This window comes from Diaphorina citri, unplaced genomic scaffold (genome assembly GCF_000475195.1).
Source record: "Diaphorina citri unplaced genomic scaffold, Diaci psyllid genome assembly version 1.1 scaffold438, whole genome shotgun sequence".
Classification (NCBI taxonomy): domain Eukaryota; kingdom Metazoa; phylum Arthropoda; class Insecta; order Hemiptera; family Psyllidae; genus Diaphorina; species Diaphorina citri.
The window spans coordinates 163866-185666 of NW_007377873.1; the positions used below are offsets into that span (position 1 = coordinate 163866).

At 37.9% G+C, this 21801-nt stretch overlaps 4 protein-coding genes across 7 annotated transcripts in view; 2 read left to right on the forward strand and 2 right to left on the reverse strand.

Moving 5' to 3' along the window:
• LOC103508840 overlaps positions 1–6929 on the reverse strand; it is a 29968-nt gene extending 23039 nt beyond the window's left edge. The window contains exons 1-2 of the mRNA XM_026823335.1: positions 6881–6929; positions 3767–3842 (exon numbers count right to left, since the gene is read on the reverse strand). Coding sequence (XP_026679136.1) covers positions 3767–3842; positions 6881–6894 — 90 coding nt within the window. The 5' untranslated portion in view covers positions 6895–6929. The remainder of the gene's footprint in view (positions 1–3766; positions 3843–6880) is intronic.
• LOC103508838 lies at positions 4790–6148 on the reverse strand. Its single transcript, XM_026823342.1, has 2 exons — positions 6097–6148; positions 4790–5771 (listed from the first exon to the last, which is right to left on the reverse strand). The coding sequence occupies exons 1-2, from the start codon at positions 6119–6121 to the stop codon at positions 5539–5541; spliced, it is 258 nt and encodes an 85-aa protein (XP_026679143.1). The 5' UTR covers positions 6122–6148; the 3' UTR covers positions 4790–5538.
• Positions 6930–10811: 3882 nt separating the features above from the next.
• Positions 10812–16603, forward strand: LOC103508841 (dynein assembly factor with WDR repeat domains 1). 4 transcript variants are annotated; one of them, XM_026823340.1, is made up of 10 exons: positions 12784–12975; positions 13216–13288; positions 13434–13533; positions 13758–13861; positions 14342–14464; positions 14664–14829; positions 15031–15179; positions 15461–15620; positions 15769–15906; positions 16190–16603. In XM_026823340.1, exons 1-10 carry the CDS (start codon positions 12936–12938, stop codon positions 16400–16402), a joined length of 1266 nt encoding a protein of 421 aa, XP_026679141.1. In that variant the 5' UTR covers positions 12784–12935; the 3' UTR covers positions 16403–16603. The 4 variants fall into 4 exon arrangements, with proteins under 4 accessions (XP_026679142.1, XP_026679141.1, XP_026679140.1 ...); XM_026823341.1 differs by lacking the exons at positions 12784–12975; positions 13434–13533 and adding an exon at positions 10812–10890 and having other exon boundaries at positions 13658–13861; XM_026823339.1 differs by lacking the exons at positions 13434–13533; positions 14342–14464 and adding an exon at positions 14130–14252 and having other exon boundaries at positions 12785–12975; positions 13658–13861.
• Positions 16546–19262, forward strand: LOC103508842 (dynein assembly factor with WDR repeat domains 1-like). The gene is made up of 5 exons (XM_026823336.1): positions 16546–16587; positions 17206–17350; positions 17771–17826; positions 17908–18045; positions 18336–19262. The coding sequence occupies exons 1-5, from the start codon at positions 16546–16548 to the stop codon at positions 18546–18548; spliced, it is 594 nt and encodes a 197-aa protein (XP_026679137.1). The 3' UTR covers positions 18549–19262.
• Positions 19263–21801: the final 2539 nt, after the last annotated feature.

Below are 21801 nucleotides of genomic sequence, written 5' to 3' on the forward strand. Positions count from 1 at the left end.
CCAGTTTCTTTCCCTTTTTCCTCAAGGGAAAGAAGAGAGAAAAGATCCAATAAAATAACAGTTTTCCATAAATATATTATCATTACTAGTGGTTGACCGTCATTTGTACGGGACCACCACACCACCACACCAAAATACTACTGCCCCCACCACAACACGGGCCGGAATCCCCACCCACACCACCATGCACCACCGACAACCAATCCACCACACACACAGACCCGCACACACACGACACCCATCACACACCATCCCACCACACCCATCACAACATCCCACCACACACCCACACACACACACCACACACACACACACAACACACACAAAGACACACACACACACACCAACACCACCACACCCATCCACCCACCACCCCCCCCCCCCCCCCCACACACACACACACACACACACACAAACACCCACCACACACACACACACACACCCACACACATCACACACCAACCACACACCACACACCACACACACCCACCACACACACATCCATCACACACACACCCATCACGCACCACACACACACCCATCACACACCACACACATCCACTACACACACGGTCGCGCTACGCGCTCCCTGACATGTCTCACAGAGCAGCATAACAGGCATAACTTCGAACCGCCGCCATTTTGAATCAGGTTTGAATGTGAAAATTTCAAGTAGCCTATGTCACCCGGAGTACTTTTCTTAACAACCACAAAAAATTTCATCGAAATCGGTCGAGCCGTTTTCTCGTGAAAAGAGGACAAGAACGGGTCTATTAGGCCATTTTCTTCACTTTTTGACCCGCCGCCATTTTGAATCAGGATGGAATGTGAAAATTTCAAGTAGCCTATGTCGCCTGGAGTACTTTTCTTAACAACCACAAAAAATTTCATCGAAATCGGTCGAGCCGTTTTCTCGTGAAAAGAGGACAAGAACGGGTCTATTAGGCCATTTTCTTCACTTTTTGACCCGCCGCCATTTTGAATCAGGATGGAATGTGAAAATTTCAAGTAGCCTATGTCGCCTGGAGTACTTTTCTTAACAACCACAAAAAATTTCATCAAAATCGGTTGAGCCGTTTTCTCGTGAAAAGAGGACAAAAACGGGTGTATTAGGCCTTTTTCTTCACGTTTTTGAACCGCCGCCATTTTGAATCAGGATGGAATGTGAAAATTTCAAGTAGCCTATGTCACCCGGAGTACTTTTCTTAACAACCACAAAAAATTTCATCAAAATCGGTTGAGCCGTTTTCTCGTGAAAAGAGGACAAAAAAGGGTCTATTAGGCCATTTTCTTCGCGTTTTTGAAGCGCCGCCATTTTGAATCAGGATGGAATTTGAAAATTTCAAGTAGCCTATGTCACCCGGAGTTCTTTTCTTAACAACCACAAAAAATTTCATCAAAATCGGTTGAGCCGTTTTCTCGTGAAAAGAGGACAAAAACGGGGCTATTAGGCCATTTTCTGCGCGTTTTTGAACCGCCGCCATTTTGAATCAGGATGGAATGGGAAAATTTCAAGTAGCCTATGTCACCCGGAGTACTTTTCTTAACAACCACAAAAAATTTCTTCAAAATCGGTCGAGCCGTTTTCTCGTGAAAAGAGGACAACCAAAGGTCTTTTTAGCGTAACAGACAGACATACACACATACAGACAGACAGACAGACAGACAGAAATTTTTCTAATGTGATTTTTGGAATCGTGGATGCATAAGGAGTAAGAATAACTAAAAATTTCACGATTCTAAGCAATGTACAGACAAATCTACAATTTTATTTATATAGAACTATGGAGAGACCCAAGGATCTGGTAAATTCTAGTATAATCTGGTAATATCCACAGGAATTAAATAAATTGAGGGAAACACCAAAGCCGTAGAGCAGAGACCCAAGGATCTGGTAAATTCTAGTATAATCTGGTAATATCCACAGGAATTAAATAAATTGAGGGAAACACCAAAGCCGTAGAGATAAACTGCGTAAGGACTAATATAATGGAGAGTTCAATGAAACATGTAAGTCGCTTATGAACTACTGAACAGAAGAACAGAACTACGAAAAGAAAATAAATTCACGGAATGATTGTTTTCGTCATGACTTGGGCATTTCATTGGAAACAACAAGGGATAAAGGGGACAAGGAACTTGATAGAAATATTCCCAGGGGCACTGTACTGGCAACGTGACCAAACAGGCATACCAGGAAAGCAATCAGGCATGGATTTGCCCGGGGGAAAACAATAAATTTAATCGGGGAGAAACCATAACAGACAGGAATGGCTTTCACGAATCCGTGGACACGGTTGGTCCAGTGGTAACGCGCTTGCTTGTCATGCAGAAGGTCCCGAGTTCGAATCCCACCATCGACAAAAAATTGTACTCATTTTTCGATTGCAAATATTTCAACGGGTTACTTTCTGGTGTTCTCGTGTTGATCCAGCACCTAAATGGGGAGTATTGTGTCTCTTCTCGCCCATCTGATGAGAGGCATACTACGGGATGGGCATGCTACGACACAGACCACATGCGTCTAATGTAGCCGTTGTTTCATTGCTACAAAATAAAAACAGCGGTGACTCATCTTTTTTTTTTTAATCTCGTTCAGAGCAGCCACAATACTATCACGTCACGTCACGTGAAGATATAGACATATTCTTTATTTCCCACAGTCTTCTTTATGTGCTATCAATAATTGAATTCAAATGAGGCAGATATATAGGTGAAAAGAGAGAGTAAAACAAAAACAAAATGAGATACAGGAGAGTGAGAGAAAGAGAAAATTAATTGAGCGGCGGAGGAAGGAGTGACTGAAAGAGGGAGAAATGAGGAATAGGGAGGAGAAAGATATCTGAAAGGGAGGGTAAGAGAGAGAGAGCTAACTGGAAAGTCAAATTTCAACGTGACTGCTCCAGGCTCTCTCCCCTTACACCTATAACAAATTTTGCTGTCAAAATGTGTCACATTTTGATGTAAACATGTAATAAAATCACCGATCACCTGATAATATCAAATGGAAAAAAACTTACCTCTCCCCCTCCATCCCTTCTCTCTCTCTCTCTCTAAAAAACCTTTCTAGCACGTGCCTGGGTCAGGTTTTTATCTTGATCTAGCAACGAGCACATAGAAAGTCATGACTTTTGTGACGTGATTGGGAAAAAAATACGTAGTTTATGGAGGATAAGTAGGTATTACGTGTTTTGTATTATGTAAGCTCGCATTAAAAACGCGTTCGTTCGCACGTTTCTCAGTCGAAATAAAAACGTGTCGTCAACGTGACCTGTAGCATACAGCCCACAAAAAAGCCTTTCTAGCACGTGCCTGGGTCAGGTTTTTATCTTGATCTAGCAACGAACACATAGAAAGTCATGACTTTTGTGACGTGATTGGGAAAAAAATACGTAGTTTATGGAGGATAAGTAGGTATTACGTGTTTTGTATTATAAAGTTACACATGTTTATTTAGCAAACATATGTAAAATTACAAAGTTACATATCGCACCCTCAGACTTATATGGTGATATGTCAAAAACACCAAGTTTTGGGAAATCGCAATTACAAGTTTGACATTTAATAGCTGGACGGTATAAAATAGAGATGTCACCATCGCTATCTCGGGAACGATAAGCTGTAGAGATGTAATTCCTAGACCAATCGAAAGATCTCATTTCGCTTAGTAAGGTAATAGAACAAAAATCGAGTTTTTCGACATGTCACCATAAAATTCTGAGGGTACGATTATGTTTAACTCAACTTTAAGTGGAACTCAACTTACCCTGGACATTTTCCTCCTGTCATGGTAACCATATTCATCTTCTTCACTTGTCACAACCGTTGAGAAGTTCAGACTTCTGAAAATAGAAGAAAGAAAGGAACAAACTAGATATCACACCAGATAGAAGGAACCGTAACAACAGAGGCCTTATCATCCAGGAATCGAAGGAGGACAGGATAGGAGAAATCCAGCCGTTCCGAGAATGAACCGTATCTGTTACGGATGTACTTTGCCCCGGGCAGGAATCTAACCTGTGACCCAACACTTACAAGGCAGATCTAACGCTAACCCTCCTAGATAACAAAGCTGGCTGAACGAAATGATTGGAAACAAGCTTTTTCGTCTTATTTCCGGTTGTAATAAACAGACAAAAAGACTACCTACCTTAAATGTGCCGTTATTTTCGACAGTTTAAGCCAGGCGGCCTAGTGCTTACAAGGCAGACGCACTACCAACTAAGCTGACTAGGCTGGCAAAAAGTCGGATTAACCTAATACGAATCTAGGTACCTACGTGCGATCTACTTGGAATTTTATTTCTAATGTAGGTAATTGTGTCCTATAGCCAGAAAAGCGACACACAGAGGGAGGAGGGGAGGATGAAAGGGAAAAAAGACAGAAGAAAGGGAGAGATGAGGAAAAAAGGAAAAAAATTAACAGCAGAAAAAGCAGAGAGAAGGGAGGGAGAGAAGAAGAAGTAAGAGTATACAGAAAGAGCGGCGATACAAGGAGAGAAAAAAAGGGAGAAATTGAGAAGCCTCATCAGAATTTTGGCCAAAAAAGGGACCACATCCCATTTGGAGCCCAACAACCTTCAAAACATGAGCATGTAAGATTCCTCTAATATTAAGTTTTACTCTTACTGCGTCGACTACCAAATTTCAAGACTCTAGCTGTAAGAGCGTTCTCGAGATATTTTGTTTACAGACAGACACACACATGGACCAATGACTGAAACTTTGGATTTAGGCTCTAGGGACCTCAAAATGTGTTTTGACACTAAAAACTGACCATCGAAAATTTGACCCGATTACATTACTTTCCTTCCTATAGGATAAGGAAAGTAAAAAAGTACTTACATTTACTATACCTACTGCTCATTGAGTTCCAGTTATTCTTGGTAAAATTAATTTAAAATCTTAAGACCTAGTCAGTACAAAAAATCTAAGGCACAAATTTTGATATACAAAATGGACGGATATAGTTAAAATAAAATAATATAAATGAGTTTATTAAGAAAACATACTTAAGTAAAAGTGTAATTTAGATTAATCAAAATCACGAGATTCATCAGAATCTAGAACAGTGTTGAGATCCTAAAGCTATGCAGATTTGGTGTATCTAGATATTAGGGTAAACTCAGAACTTTTAGTAGAATAGACATTTTTGTGCAAATAGAAGATAAGATAGAATTCACATGTTCTGTGGATACTTCCAAGGCATAGGTATATTACTTCATTTAAGGGCCCCTAAATGTCCCTGTGAGGCCCCGCACAACAGGGATGAGATACCAGTGGTAATCAAGTACCTACTTAAATATGTAAATTACTAGCTAGGTATTCACAATCATTTCCAGTAATAATATTTAATAAATTTGAGCCATGGAAAAGTAAATAGGTAGATCATATTCCATCTAAAAGAAGAAGGAAGGAGATGATTATAGAAACTTACCTTCTTGGATTTTGAGCTCAATGAAGGTCAGTCATACTAAGAGGATCTACTTCTGAACTGTGCATAGATCTGTACATCACATTTTGGTGCATGAATTGAACATTACCGTACAATTATTCTGCCGAGTATAAATAGACCTGCAGAAATTACAACTGTGAATATAGGAGACATGTTTGGTAAACTGGCAGTGTTGCAACCATCTTTGGACATGCATGTGCAATATTCCATGAACACGTTGTATGTCCCCGTTCTCATCAGACAGTACCGTTCATCACCACCAATGCCTGGCTCTCCTAACCAAGCACATCCACGATAGTATCTCCACTCTCCATGAACTGCAAAAGAAAAAAAAAAGAAGTTCAAGTTTGAAAACTAGATATTTTAAATCCAAAATATCATCTCATCATTGAAAAAAAAAAAAAAAAAAAAAAAAAAAAAAAAAAAAATGCTCTGGTGATTGCAAGTATTTTAAGGGGTTAGTTACTTTCTGGTGTTTTTGTGTTGACCCAGCACCTAAATGGGAAATTCTCTATCTGATGAGGGACATTTTATGGGATGGGCATGCTACAACACAGACCACATGAGTCTAATGTAGCAGTTGTTTCATTGCTACAAAACACTTTCTCTTTTTTTAACCTTGAACAGTTCTTTCATTTTTACCTTTCTGTCTAATTTTCCTGCACATTGTAGCTCTAATTCCAGGTAAATGTGAGCAGATAAGTGGGAATATTCCACGACCCGAGCCTTAGCCTATCATTGTTATCAGCCTAATGAAGTGTCGCACGAGACAAAGCGGCGTTCCCAAAGCGGTCACCCATCCAACTACTATCCACGTTCAAAGTTCCTTAACTTCAGTGGTCGGACGAGATGTATCTGACATATTTCAGAGATTGTTTACTAGCCGGCAGATAAGTGGGAATATTCCACGACCCGAGCCTCAGCCTATCAGTGTTATCAGCCTAATGAAGTGTCGCACGAGACAAAGCAGTGTTCCCAAAGCGGTCACCCATCCAACTACTATCCACGTTCAAAGTTCCTTAACTTCAGTGGTCGGACGAGATGTATCTGACAAATTTCACTGATTACTTGCCGCCAGATAAGTGGGAATATTCCACGACCCGAGCCTCAGCCTATTATTATTATCAACCTAATGAAGTACTGCACGAGACAGAAGACAAAATAAATGTCACGTGTCTCTTCACATTTCAAATCTGACAAACAGATAATCCGGACTAGATGAATCATATATTTAAAACCAGATATTAAGTCACGAGACCAAGTTCAAACTCGTGAGTCCCGAAAACCCGAAATCCAATTCAGGGCCAAATTGAGAAATTGAATTACTTCAAAATAGGACAAATTTCTTGAAGTCTTGAGTGGCCAAACCGGGAGCTTTATTCAGCTACAGCCGCTATTGAAATGTTGAAAAATGACCAAAAATTACCTCATGAGGCACATGGATGGAACCGAAGCCAAAAGATGCGGGAAAGGTCCTGATTACGAACACTCAACTAAGACAGTTTTCCAGGCGTGTGATAGTCCCCAGCCAGGTTTAGCTGGCTCGTCCTGAGCTACACGTTTAGATGTGTGATCAACCATGTCCCGAATTCCTCACCTATACATTCCCTTATAAACACTGAGAAGAAAGTGAGTGATAGGGTGTCAAAGTTTTAGGAGACTTAGGGTGGAAGAGCTCTATTATTTAGTTATTTCCCCTGATTTACTTAGGGTATTCGAATGCTATAGTACAGTGTAGATTTTCTTGATATAGAGTTCCGTATTAGAGTTCCGGAACCTAGTCACTCGATTCAGCTTCCAGCACCCTAGTTTTTTTCTCAGTGCACCATCACATTCTTGGACTATTGACGAGTCACCACCCACGTCCTACAACCTGTTTACCAGGCGAGCGCCAAGCGTCCAGCCCACACAGGCAGATTATAGGCATCATCACATTCTTGAACTATTGGCAAGCCTACGCCATTTTCAGCCAAACTGTCTCCAGTGTGGACACGGCTTGAATAACGCCATCACGTGCAACAAAACGTGTTAAGCCTCGCGTGTAAGACAGAGAGAGAGAGAGAGAGTGCAGGAAGGTTGATGACGTATTCTCAAGTCTAGCGGAGTCAGAGGAGTGAGTGCAGAGGTATGAGAGTGAGGAGAGAGGAGTGCGGAGTGGGTTATTAGATGTATTTTTTATGAGTAAGCAAAATGAATGATTGGTGCATGATAAGAGAATGTTGTAGATATTTCATTGCTTTAGATGCTGAGTTTGACAGAGCCTAGTGACCGATGTGCTACTGCCTACTGCAATTACTTATAGGGCAGTAGGTACCTAGTGTAGGTAGCAATAGGTAGCATAAATGAGTTCCACTCATTTTTAGTCCGTCCTTCCTTTATTATTACAACAGTAATAATAAAGGGTATAGGGACGGACTATTGTATTCGCTTCGGTGTCGTCTGTCTGTCGGTCTGTCCCCATAGAAGGACTTATCCAAACCTGGTCGACCTATATATCAAATTAAAGGTCTTTTTACCAGGAACACGAAAGTGGTGGTGCAAATTTTGTCCAGAAAACCAAAAATAAAAAAAAATGGTTTTTGGGGGATTTTTTTCACATTTTCTCACACAAATGAGCTCTGATCTCGAAATTTGTCGCGACGACCTATGAACTCAAAGCGAGAAAGTTTTAGATAACACTTCAGTCGATCATTTAAGACCGGTTTAAGCGTCACCTATGTTAAGCTACGCCGAGCAAAGCCAATAAATGGATGGGTGACTTAAAGTTAATTGAGTAATTGTGGGATTTTTTTTTCACATTTTCTCACACAAATGAGCTCCGATCTCGAAATTTGTCGCGACGACCTATGAACTCAAAGCGAGAAAGTTTCAGAAACACTTCAGTCGATCATTTAAGACCGGTTTAAGCGTCACCTATGTTAAGCTACGCCGAGCAAAGCCAATAAATGGATGGGTGACTTAAAGTTAATTGAGTAATTGTGGGATTTTTTTTTCACATTTTCTCACACAAATGAGCTCCGATCTCGAAATTTGTCGCGACGACCTATGAACTCAAAACGAGAAAGTTTTAAGTCAAGATCGAATAGACCGATTGCTCGAATTCAACACGTGAGAAATACCAATATCGTGAGGAAAATCAGGGAAAAATAGATTGATCAATTTATTAAAAACTAGATCGTCTGACACAGATGGAAAGCCCGCTCTGATAACGGGAAAACGGAGTTCAAAATGAAGGAATCGTGATCACAGTAAAACCCCAGAGTTCTCTGACGTAAGATACAACAGTTCTTGTAAAATCGTTTAAATTCAAAATACTTAGAAGGGTTGTCCGCTAAATGGGTAAGCCCAAACCTGCAGAGAGGGTATTTTTTAACAGCAATAAAGCAGAATAGAACCATGCATAATGCAATTCCCCATATGGAAGGTTACTTTCTGCTTGATTCTGACCTTTTGTTGGTTATATAGGTCGGGTTTGTGAGAGAGGTTATCCAACCTCTTGTGATTAACTGCCTAAACCCCAAAGTAGACAAAGCGAGAAAAGCCAGGGGTATTTTTTAACAGCATTACTTAAGCAGAATAGAACCATGCATAATGCAATTCCCCATATGGATGGTTACTTTCTGCTTGATTCTGACCTTTTGTTGGTTATATAGGTCGGGTCTGTGAGAGAGGTTATCCAACCTCTTGTGATTAACTGCCTAAACCAAAGACAAAGCGAGAAAAGCCAACGTTAAGTGATGTTCCCAAGCGGTCACCCATCCAACTACTATCCACGCTGAACGTTACTTAACTTCAGTGATGGGAGGTGTATTAAAGGCGCGCGGTAGCGCTCCGCCACGCCAAGTCAAAAAAGTTTGACAGAGCTACTAGAGATCTGACATATTTCAGAGATTGTTTACTTGCCGGCAGATAAGTGGGAATATTCCACGACTCGAGCCTCAGCCTATCATTGTTATCAGCCTAATGAAGTGTCGCACGAGACAAAGCAGTGTTCCCAAAGCGGTCACCCATCCAACTACTATCCACGTTCAAAGTTCCAAAATAAAATACATAAATCTAATTGAAAACTTTTTAGCATTTGTTTTTTAAATAGATTTAAAGTTATAAATAAAAAGCTTTGTGTCTAATGCATATTTTTTAATACACCAATAAGAAATAAACCAGAATAACCAGAAGGTAGGTATCTGAGCAGTACATAGTACTAAACCATTTGAAGTACCTATATAGGTATAAAAAAAATATGGTGTGAACATCACACGACTTTCCTTACCTTATTGAATGATGCTTATTTGAGTGTTCTTTTACCCTAACTTTTACAATATCTCTAACCGTTTTGTCGCTATAGCTGAAGCCGCCAAAAAACGGTCGAAATCTGTCCAAAAGCGGTCAAAATACCGCCAAGCGCAGCAACCATCTCAACCAAATGTTTTGAGTCAAAGACGGTCGAAATCTGTCCAAAAGCGGTCAAAATACCGCCAAGCGCAGCAACCATCTCAACCAAAAGTTTCGTGTCGCATCCTTGTCACATTTGGGTAAAATCTGTCCAAAAGCGGTCAAAATAGCGCCAAGCGCAGCAACCATCTCAACCAAACGTTTTTTGTTGCATCCTTGTCACATTGGTGAACTACATACCAAATTTCAAGTCTCTAGCTTATACCGTTCCCGAGATATTGTTACCGGTGTTAAATTACACTGAAAAACGCCAAAAAGCGGTAAAATGCCGCCAACCGTTGCACCGGTCTTAACCAAAAGTTTCATGTCGCATCCTTGTCACATTTGACACTACCAAATTTCAAGTCTCTAGCTCTTACCGTTCTCGAGATATTTTGTTTACAGACAGACACACACACGGACCAATGACTGAAACTTTGGATTTAGGCTCTAGGGACCTCAAAATGTGTTTTGACACTAAAAACTGACCATCAAAAATTTGACCCGATTACATTACTTTCCTTCCTATAGGATAAGGAAAGTAAAAAAGTACTTACATTTACTATTTCCCAGTGCTACTGCTCATTGAGTTCCAGTTATTCTTGGTAAAATTAATTTAAAATCTTAAGACCTAGTCAGTACAAAAAATCTAAGGCACAAATTTTCTTGTGTTGACCCAGCACCTAAATGGGAAATTCTCCATCTGATGAGGAACATTTTATGGGATGGGCATGCTACAACACAGACCACATGAGTCTAATGTAGCAGTTGTTTTATTGCTACAACTTTTTCTTTTTTTAACCTTGAACAGTTCTTTCATTTTTACCTTTCTGTCTAATTTTCCTGCACATTGTAGCTCTAATTCCAGGTAAATGTGAGAGCTCTGGTTCCACTTTGCAGTCATTGATTGGAATTGAGGAGTTGTCAAATGGATCGGCACATTTGGGATCACTATCTGATCGGCAGTTCCAGCATTTGATACAAGACACTAAAAAATAAAATGGGGTAAGTAGGTAGTTATGAAATATCATTTGACGGTACTTGTGCAGAAGTCACGTCTGGGGAATATTATATTGTTACCAAAGGAACTGGCACAAACAAGCAGTGCCCAGTGTTATTATAGGGTTAGATTCAACGCAAAAAGGAGTTTTCACAGTTAGAGCAGTGATTAGTGTTATTATAGGGTTAGGTTAAAAACAAAAAGGAGCTTTTCTTTTCCACGGACATGACTTCTGCATAATTACCACCTTTTCAAATCAAATCTGAGTGCATAACAGTGCACCAAGCCAAGTTCCAGTAAGCAAGCCTGTGTAGGTACCTATATTGACAAAAACTGATTCGGAAGGTAGTAGATTATTCTGTTCCAATGGTCGTGTTCCAGACTTCCAGGACATGTGCCAGTAATCCTTAGTTTTGGACTAGGAGGGTAGGTCTTAGGTAGCAAGACACAAAGACACTTTGAAGTTTTCAAGTCATGAACGGGACAAACTTTGGATGGATGCCTAACAGGTGTAAAGAATAATGATAACATGTTGCACTGTTTTCTGCTATATTTTCATTTAAAGCTGTACAGAAATCAAATAATGAAAAGAAATGATGCTGACTCTCACACTCAACAAGTGGTTGAGAATTTTACCTGATTTGAGAACATCTATGGCAGAGAAGCTCAGAAGGACAAAGCAAAAATAATACATGAGATTCATTTTGTGGAGGTTGATAAAAACACTGTTCTTTAAGTAGTAATTAACATGAGATAAAAGGTTCTTTAGTACCAAGCCTATTAATTAATTTAATTAATAATCAAATTTGAAACACATCAAGAGGAATTTGTTTTTGGTGGGACCAAAAATAAAATATTTGTTGTTGTTTTTTTTTTAAAATGGGTGTACCGCGTGTGACGTCATCACCACAGAGGTAAATGCAGCAGCACAGAGATGTCAAATACTTTTTGTTAGGGCGCGAATTCAATTTTTTTGACAAGTTGATCAGGCAATTTTCCACTCAAAAAATTAAATACTACCCTATTACAATGTTTTTAAGTATCTAGATAGTTTCAAAGTTGTATAATTTTCCAAAAAGAAGCTATTACGTATGTACTTGGGTATTTAATGTAGGAAAAATGAAGAAAATAAGGTGATTTGCAAAAAATCCAATACTAGTGCTGAGATCTAACGGATTATGCAAAAAGTTTTTGAAAAAGTCGCCATGCAGCGGCCATCATGATTTTCCCATATTTTTCATTCATGATTCAAGTGAGATAGTGATAGTGCGTACGCGATGCGTACGGGGAGAAAGGAATGTCAAGGTCAAAAATACACGCTTTTACTACAGCTACCACGTGCTTTCAAGGTTAGTACTACTACTCGCTTCCCGTTCTCCACAAAACTAGTACTTTTGAACTAGATCCTTGTACCTTATCTTATTGTTATTTTATGACGCTACATTTTGGACTAGTTTTAGAATTTTTCTGAGATGATCGACATCTATTTATGCGGGGGGCCTATAACACCTCTTATGACATTGGATTATTTCAGAATCAAGCCATGATTTCGATCTAATGTAATCACTACGAAATTAATTTAATAAATTTTGATCTGAATCCATAAAATTTGCACTCGTAATAAAATGACGAAATATTTTAACGGAACTACAGCTTATAACGCAAGTTCAAGCTTTTGATAAGGTTTAAGGTACCTATCTGTCTAGGTTACACGGTGTGGAAAAATGTGTTGGTTGCTATGGAAATGGAAGTTTTGTTGATTTCTGTGTTTTACTCTTGCTGAACATTGGCAATGAGGAGGTTATAACGCAAGTTCAAGCTTTTGATAAGGTTTGAGGTATCTGTCTAGGTTACACGGTGTGGAAAAATGTGTTGGTTGCTATGGAAATGGAAGTTTTGTTGATTTCTGTGTTTTACTCTTGCTGAGAACTTTCTAATTTCTATTTTTAGTCAGTTTTCCGTGAGTTTTGGAGCGCTCTATGTTTTCTCGATATTTTAATCTGTGTCCATAATGTTTTAAGCACCTCTCAGTTTTCAATTCATCACTACGATGAAACTTTTAAGATTTTTACTGCGGTATTATCCACCAGGTAATGAAACACCAAAGATAAGCATTGTTGAGTGTGGTGTCTTCTGGAATAGGAGACAGAAAATACACGCTTCACGTGTTGCTGGGTAAACCATACCTAACTATTCCCTAAATAATTTATTACCTATTCCCTAAATTTAATCTTTTTTTTTTTCTTTTTCAGGGATAACACTTGAGTACACACAAGGAAAGGATATCAAAATGAAAACCATAGATTTGTTAGATTTGGATGCTTTTTCAGGGATAACACTTGAGTACACACAAGGAAAGGATATCAAAATGAAAACCATAGATTTGTTAGATTTGGATGAAAAGTAAGTGCAAACTACAAACTAACTTTATTTCTTCTTTTTTTATATATATCTTCTTCCAGTTTCCCTAAAAATCCTATTTCCCTAATAACTACCCCTACATTTCTTATTGTTATTTATCATTTAAAACTTTCCTTTTCTTTTTCAGCTCAAATGTGTCTGAAATAACCAAGCAAGTTTATTCAAAAGAGCCCTTGATCACAGCATCCGTGATAACACAATTAGAGCAGTCCATAATGAAACTTCAAATACTTTATTTCTGCTTTTTTTATATATCTTCTTCCAGTTTCCCTAAAAATCCTATTTCCCTAATAACTCCCCCTACAGTTCTTATTGTTATTTATCATTTAAAACTTTCCTTTTCTTTTCCAGCTCAAATGTGTCCGAAATAACCAAGCAAGTTTATTCAAAAGAGCCCTTGATCACAGCATCCGTGATAACACAATTAGAGCAGTCCATAATGAAACTTCAAAAGAAACTGAAAGAAGGCTTTGCACAGAGATATGAGAAATTCAAAATGCTCAAGTCCCATTTGTTACCTTTGACAAATATTACGTTTGATAAATTTGGGACAAGGTCTGTATACCTACCTTCTTCGCTTACCTAATCATTTTATATGAATCTATACCGACATAATATTGTATGCACCTGTTCTTAGATTTATTTACGTAGATATTTAGATGAGTTTTTAAAAAGTTAGCTTTTGTAAAAATGGAGGTACGTAGGTATACCCCTTTTTGTAATACAGACACTTAACAAAGAGCATTCTTTATACCTAACAACTCTGATTATTATATTGTCTAATAACTTACCTTCCAAAACTATCGTCTTCCATTCATTACAGGTGTCTGACGGGTAGCTACGACAGGACTTGTAAGCTGTGGGACATCAAGTCTGGCCATGAAATATGTACATACCGAGGTCATCAAAATGTGGTCTATGCTGTAGCCTTTAGTGAACCTTATGGGTAAGTGGATGGGTACCTAACAACTCTGATTATTATAATTATTGTCTAATAACTTACCTTCCAAAACTATCGTCTTCCATTCATTACAGGTGTCTTACAGGTAGCTATGACAGGACTTGTAAGCTGTGGGACATTAAGTCTGGCCATGAAATATGTACATACCGAGGTCATCAAAATGTGGTCTATGCTGTAGCCTTTAGTGAACCTTATGGGTAAGTGGATGGTCTAAGATTCTACTACCCAAATGTCTAAAATTCAAAATTCTACTCACATGTCTTAAATTCTAAATTCTACTCACATGTCTAAAATTCTAAATTTATGCTGGATAACATGTACAGTAATTCTGAGAAGGCAATAGTTTTGAAGGTGGGGCAGAACTGCTTTTGAAAATCTCTCACGTTTCAATTTCAGAGACAAAATATTGACGGGATCTTTTGACAAAACCCTCAAGCTATGGGCGAGTGCCAAAGAGGAATGCATCCAAACCTATCGCGGCCACAGTGCAGAAGTAGTGGGTGTCACATTTTCTCCGGATCAGAGCACATTCTGTTCCTGTTCTATGGACCATACGGCGAGAATATTCAACAGACATTTTCTCCGGATCAGAGCACATTCTGTTCCTGTTCTATGGACCATACGGCCAGAATATTTAATACCAATTCGGGACAAGAAATGCATACGCTGAAAGCACATACAGGGCCAGTCATAAGTTTACAATTTAGCTCCGACCGTAATATGCTGATCACGGGGTCATTCGATAGCTCTATTGTGGTATGGGATATTCAATACCAATTCGGGACAAGAAATGCATACGCTGAAAGCACATACAGGGCCAGTCATAAGTTTACAATTTAGCTCCGACAGTAATATGCTGATCACGGGGTCATTCGATAGCTCTATTGTGGTATGGGACACTCGAACGAGCAAGTGAGTTGAATTTTTATGGCAGCCTGGAAATCTGTTTGACTATGCAATGTGCTGTGATGAGTTTACTAATCACTCAGTGAACTTGAGAACTCACTCAGGATATCAACTCAAAAACTTACCTACCTACGTAATTAGTAATGAGTTAATGAGCAAATGTACCTAGGTATTATATATTATTTTTTTACATACCTACCTACGTTCTTTAATAATTTCATGATTATTCTTTGTAAAATTATATCAAATCGTTCTTTAACCTAGTCCATCCATCGTTCAATTTTCAGGCCAATACATATTTTGACCGGACATTCCCAAGAAATCAGCAACTGTTTGTTCAACTTTAGCAACTCAATGATAGCCAGTAGTTCTCTAGACGGGACCGCCAAACTTTGGGACGTTAGAACAATGTGTTGCTTTTACACGTTGAAGAATCATGAGGACGAGGTACGTGAAAATTAATAGTGTTATTTTAATTTGAATAATGAGAGAAATAATTGCTTAGCGTTTAGGAACCTCGTGCGTATCACACCTTTACTCAGACTTTTTTCTTCATTTTAATACCTACCTATTTTGTTTTTGAAATATCCTCCAGGTTTTAGATATAGCATTTGATTACTCCGGATCAAAACTAGCAACGGCCAGCAGTGATCAGACAGCTAACCTGTGGACTGTTGGCGGTGCTGTAGAACTATTACAAACATTTTACGGCCATTCTAATGAGGTGTCGAAGGTTAGTGATGAAATTTTGAAACTACCCAGGTGTCTAACCCACTTTTGTAAGGTCCATTAGACTCATATTCCTGCTAAATTACTTAAATAGGTATTTACCTACTAGGTATAGCTATTTGGCAATTTGTTGTAACATTAGTAAAAAAAATGGTTCTTAACTTTGTTGATAAGCCAGCCTTTGTTATTTCACAAAAAAAAACTCGATCTTTTACTCCTAAAGTTCTAATACCCTTTGAAGATTAATAAATTTGCCTAAGAAAGATTCTTCTTGACCATCATTTCAGGTGAGTTTCCATCCAACAGGAAAGCTGGTTCTGTCGGGCAGCCAAGATACAACTTGTAGACTTTGGAGTACAGAAAGTGGAGAGTGTATCCAGGTTTTAAAAGCTCACCAGGACGATGTATTCTCTTGTGGTTTCAATTACAATGGTGATACCATTATTACGGCATCTAAGGACAATACTTGTTGCATTTGGAGATCGATGAACCGGGATTAACCTTTTTGAAACTAACTTTTTATTAGATAATCCAGTCTTGTGTAGAAAACCCTTACATCTAAGAGAAAACCCATCTTTGAACTATCAAAGTAAGTTTTAGTTTTAACTAGGTACCTACCTAGGTCCAGAAATGTAAAGCCTTCATGGAGTTCATGGCATGTAGTGAGTTTGAAAGTTATTGTAAGGTTTTGGGAATGGATCGAAGACACGAAATCCTGTGAACAAACCTAAAAATATTCAATGGAAAAAATAAAACAACGATCTATATTTTTTAGAAAAATATATACAGGATAGAATTTTTTTATTTTAGTATAAAAATAAGAATGCTATTGTGAAAGGTCCATTAGACTCATATTCCTGCTAAATTACTACTTAAATAGGTATTTACCTACTAGGTATAGCTATTTGTCAATTTGTTGTAACATTAGTCAAAAAAATGGCTCTTAACTTTGTTGATAAGCCACAGCCTTTGTATTTCACAAAAAAAACTCGATCTTTTACTCCTAAAGTCCTAATACCCTTTGAAGATTAATAAATTTGCCTAAGAAAGATTCTTCTTGACCATCGTAAGGTCCATTAGACTCATATTCCTGCTAAATTACTTAAATAGGTATTTACCTACTAGGTATAGCTATTTGGCAATTTGTTGTAACATTAGTAAAAAAAATGGTTCTTAACTTTGTTGATAAGCCAGCCTTTGTTATTTCACAAAAAAAAACTCGATCTTTTACTCCTAAAGTTCTAATACCCTTTGAAGATTAATAAATTTGCCTAAGAAAGATTCTTCTTGACCATCATTTCAGGTGAGTTTCCATCCAACAGGAAAGCTGGTTCTGTCGGGCAGCCAAGATACAACTTGTAGACTTTGGAGTACAGAAAGTGGAGAGTGTATCCAGGTTTTAAAAGCTCACGAGGACGATGTATTCTCTTGTGGTTTCAATTACAATGGTGACACCATTATTAAGGATCTACTTCTTAACTGTGCATAGATTTGTACATCACATTTTGGTGCATGAATTGAACATTACCGTACAATTATTCTGCCGAGTATAAATAGACCTGCAGAAATTACAACTGTGAATATAGGAGACATGTTTGGTAAACTGGCAGTGTTGCAACCATCTTTGGACATGCATGTGCAATATTCCATGAACACGTTGTATGTCCCTGTTCTCATCAGACAGTACCGTTCATCACCGCCAATGCCTGGCTCTCCTAACCAAGCACATCCACGATAGTATCTCCACTCTCCGTGAACTGCAAAAGAAAAAAAAAAGAAGTTCAAGTTTGAAAACTAGATATTTTAAATCCAAAATATCATCTCATCATTGGAAAAAAAAAAAAAAAAAAAAAAAAAAAAAATCTGGGGTGACACCATTATTACGGCATCTAAGGACAATACTTGTTGCATTTGGAGATCGATGAACCGGGATTAACCTTTTAGAAACTAACTTTATATTAGATAATCCACATACCTATTGTTTTGTTTTTGAAATATCTTCCAGGTTTTAGATATAGCATTTGATTACTCCGGATCAAAACTAGCAACGGCCAGCAGTGATCAGACAGCTAAACTGTGGACTGTTGGCGGTGCTGTAGAACTATTACAAACATTTTATGGCCATTCTAATGAGGTGTCGAAGGTTAGTGATGAAATTTTGAAACTACCCAGGTGTCTAACCCACTTTTGTAAGGTCCATTAGACTCATATTCCTGCTAAATTACTTAAATAGGTATTTACCTACTAGCTACTAGGTATAGCTATTTGGCAATTTGTTGTAACATTAGTCAAAAAAATGGTTCTTAACTTTGTTGATAAGCCAGCCTTTGTATTTCACACAAAAAAAACTCGATCTTTTACTCCTAAAGTCCTAATACCCTTTGAAGATTAATAAATTTGCCTAAGAAAGATTCTTCTTGACCATCATTTCAGGTGAGTTTCCATCCAACAGGAAAGCTGGTTCTGTCGGGCAGCCAAGATACAACTTGTAGACTTTGGAGTACAGAAAGTGGAGAGTGTATCCAGGTTTTAAAAGCTCACGAGGACGATGTATTCTCTTGTGGTTTCAATTACAATGGTGACACCATTATTACGGCATCTAAGGACAATACTTGCTGCATTTGGAGATCGATGAACCGGGATTAACCTTTTAGAAACTAACTTTATATTAGATAATCCAGTCTTGTGTAGAAAAGCCTTACATCTAAGAGAAAACCCATCTTTGAACTATCAAAGTAAGTTTTAGTTTTAACTAGCTACTTAGGTCCAGAAATGTAAAGCCTTCATGGAGTTCATGGCATGTAGTGAGTTTGAAAATTATTGTAAGGTTTTGTGAATGGATCAAAGACACGAAATCCTGTGAACAAACCTAAAAATATTCACTGGAAAAAATAAAGCAACGATCTATATTTTTTAGAAAAATATATACAGGATAGAATTTTTTTATTTTAGTATAAAAATAAGAATGCTATTGTCCTAGGCCTAGAGACAATATTGGAGAAGTATGAAGTACTGATAACTTACAAGCTAGCCTATACTTAACGTAAAGGAGATAGAGACAAATTTTGATACAATCTCAAATAACAAAGGAAGAGTATTTAGCAGGATAGCCATACATTGTAATAATAATTAGGTACAGTAGTAGTATACCGACGTACCAGGAAAGGGAGGCTGGGTTTACTAATCACCTTGTGATTTTCAAAAAGAATTGACAAATAATGAAGAATGTCCGAAACATTACTGGACAAAGAATCAAAGAAATTTTTCTCAGGATCTCAGGTTTCATAATTAGGTTTGATTTACGTTGTGTGCTGAATATTGACCACATTTTGTGGTTTTCATAACATCATCATTTTGAATGTCACTAAACAGCGACCCGAAACATTACTGGACAAAGAATCAAAGAATTTTTTCTCAGGATCTCAGGTTTCATAATTAGGTTTGATTTACGTTGTGTGCTGATTATTGACCACATTTTGTGGTTTTCATGACATCATCATTTTGAATGTCACTAAACAGCGATTTTTTTACATATAAGTTCAAAGTTTAACCAGAACATTTCATGCTTCATATGAAATACATAGAGGTCATCATGTTAAATTTGATTCCTTGAATACTTAACACATTCTATTGAACTCCTTGTCAAATATGGTGGTATGTAGTTGCGGCAACGCTGGTATGTAGTTGCGGCAACGTTATGCTACATACGCTACAAATCTTAAGGTGCGTACACATCTGCGCGAAGTTGCGGAACATACCACTAAAGGTAGGAACTAACTACCATCACGGAGAAGCGTCTTTGTATCAGGGTATCAATAATTGATTGTCTTAACTTTACAACAGAAAACCTCATTGGCATTTGTTCTAGAGTTCACCTACCCTTTCCTCAGTATGCATTTCTAATAACTACCATCACGTGACGTGACCTAACGTGATGGTAGTGTGGCTGTTCTGTACAAAATTGCCTACAATATTGTGGGAATGCATCTTTCTGACTCTCCATGATTTCACGTGACTGGACTTGACGTGATGGTAGTGTGTTCCTACCTTAACACTCCCGCTGTAGAGCCGCGCCAAATCCTTTCTTTGAAATTTAACGTGGTCCTTCTGGCTTTTTTGTTTCACGTGCAACGTTTCAAGTTATTTGTTCAACATTATGTTTGCAGCGCAACGGTGCCGTAGCGTTGCCGCAACTTAACGTGATGGTAGTGGGGCTGTTCTGTACAAAATTGCCTACAATATTATGGGACTACATCTTTCTGACTCTCCATGATTTCACGTGACTGGACTTGACGTGATGGTAGTGTGTTTCTACTTTAACACTCCCGCTGTAGAGCCGCGCCAAATCCTTTCTTTGAAATTTAACGTGGTCTCTCTGGCTTTTTTGTTTCACGTGCAACGTTTCAAGTTATTTGTTCAACATTATGTTTGCAGCGCAACGGTGCCGTAGCGTTGCCGCAACTTTAGGCAGTTACATTAATAAATTCTTTTGTTTGATTATTTCTTCCAAAGTAAGTAAACACTCCATGCGTAACTCTACTCATAATCATAACATTGTTTTCAGGAAATGGGTATATTGGCGTCTCCACTATTTTCCTTTTCTTCAGTTCTAGGTATTTCTACAGCATCGATTGTAATGTTTTATCTTACTTATTTTCATTCATGTCTATCTGTGCGTCGTGTCTATTTGTATTCTTATATTGTTCTTTTGTTTGATTATTTCTTCCAAAATAAGTAAACACTCCATACATAACTCTACTCATAATCATAACATTGTTTTCAGGAAATGGGTATGTTGGCGTCTCCACTATTTTCCTTTTCTTCAGTTCTAGGTATTTCGATTGTAATGTTTTATCTTACTTATTTTCATTCATGTCTATCTGTGCGTCGTGTCTATTTGTATATATTTTGTAGGTACACACTCTATGCTGTGGGCATTGAAAAATCCTCAACCATAGACTCGTAACCATACGAAATTGATTCTAAAAAACATTTTTACGAGTCAATAAAATTATGCTTGATGTATTTTAAATTGATTCTACAGCCATTAGTGATAGTTAACTATATTATTTATCTATTGTTATTTTCTATTATATTTATTTTTACGAGTAAGCTAAGCTATACTTATTCAGATCTGCAAAATTGGGACTATTCACTATTCAGGCTGTAAGATAGTAGGAGGAAAAGCTGATCATAGCCTCCTGTGAAGTGAAGGTGACTTTCGATAGTGACTTTTTGCACATGTTTTGTCTCCAAAAGGCTGATCAAATTCTAATAAATCAGCAAAAAGTATTACCAGAGTCCTTTTACTTCTTGATGAATCTGCATCCAGGGGAGGAAAAGCTGATCATAGCCTCCTGTGAAGTGAAGGTGACTTTCGATAGTGACTTTTTGCACATATTTTGTCTCCAAAAGGCTGATCAAATTCTAATAAATCAGCAAAAAGTATTACCAGAGTCCTTTTACTTCTTGATGAATCTGCATCCAGTAGGTGTTACCTTATAGGCATTTGTAATGCTGGAGCGTTAATTTAATCAACGTACTGGACGAGGACAAGGGAATGTAAACTATTCTTTCATCTTTGACTCTCCATAATTTATTTGCCTTCGGATATTCAAAGAAAAGCGATTCAAAAAACCGGGAATTTATTGAACAAATTTTATCTGATCATCTCAGAAGAATGCTGACCAATGGATCAATGAAAGTCCATATTGAGTATTGACAATGAATGAAATCTTCCTTTCTATCAAAGAATAGACAAACATGTAACCTTACAACATGCATAACATACTCTTATCCATAACATTCAAGGGTGAGAAAGAAAACCAAACAAGATGAAGCAAGTCTTTTTCAATTCTGATAAAAAGTAGAAAAAAAGAATGAAATAGTGGATGTCGGT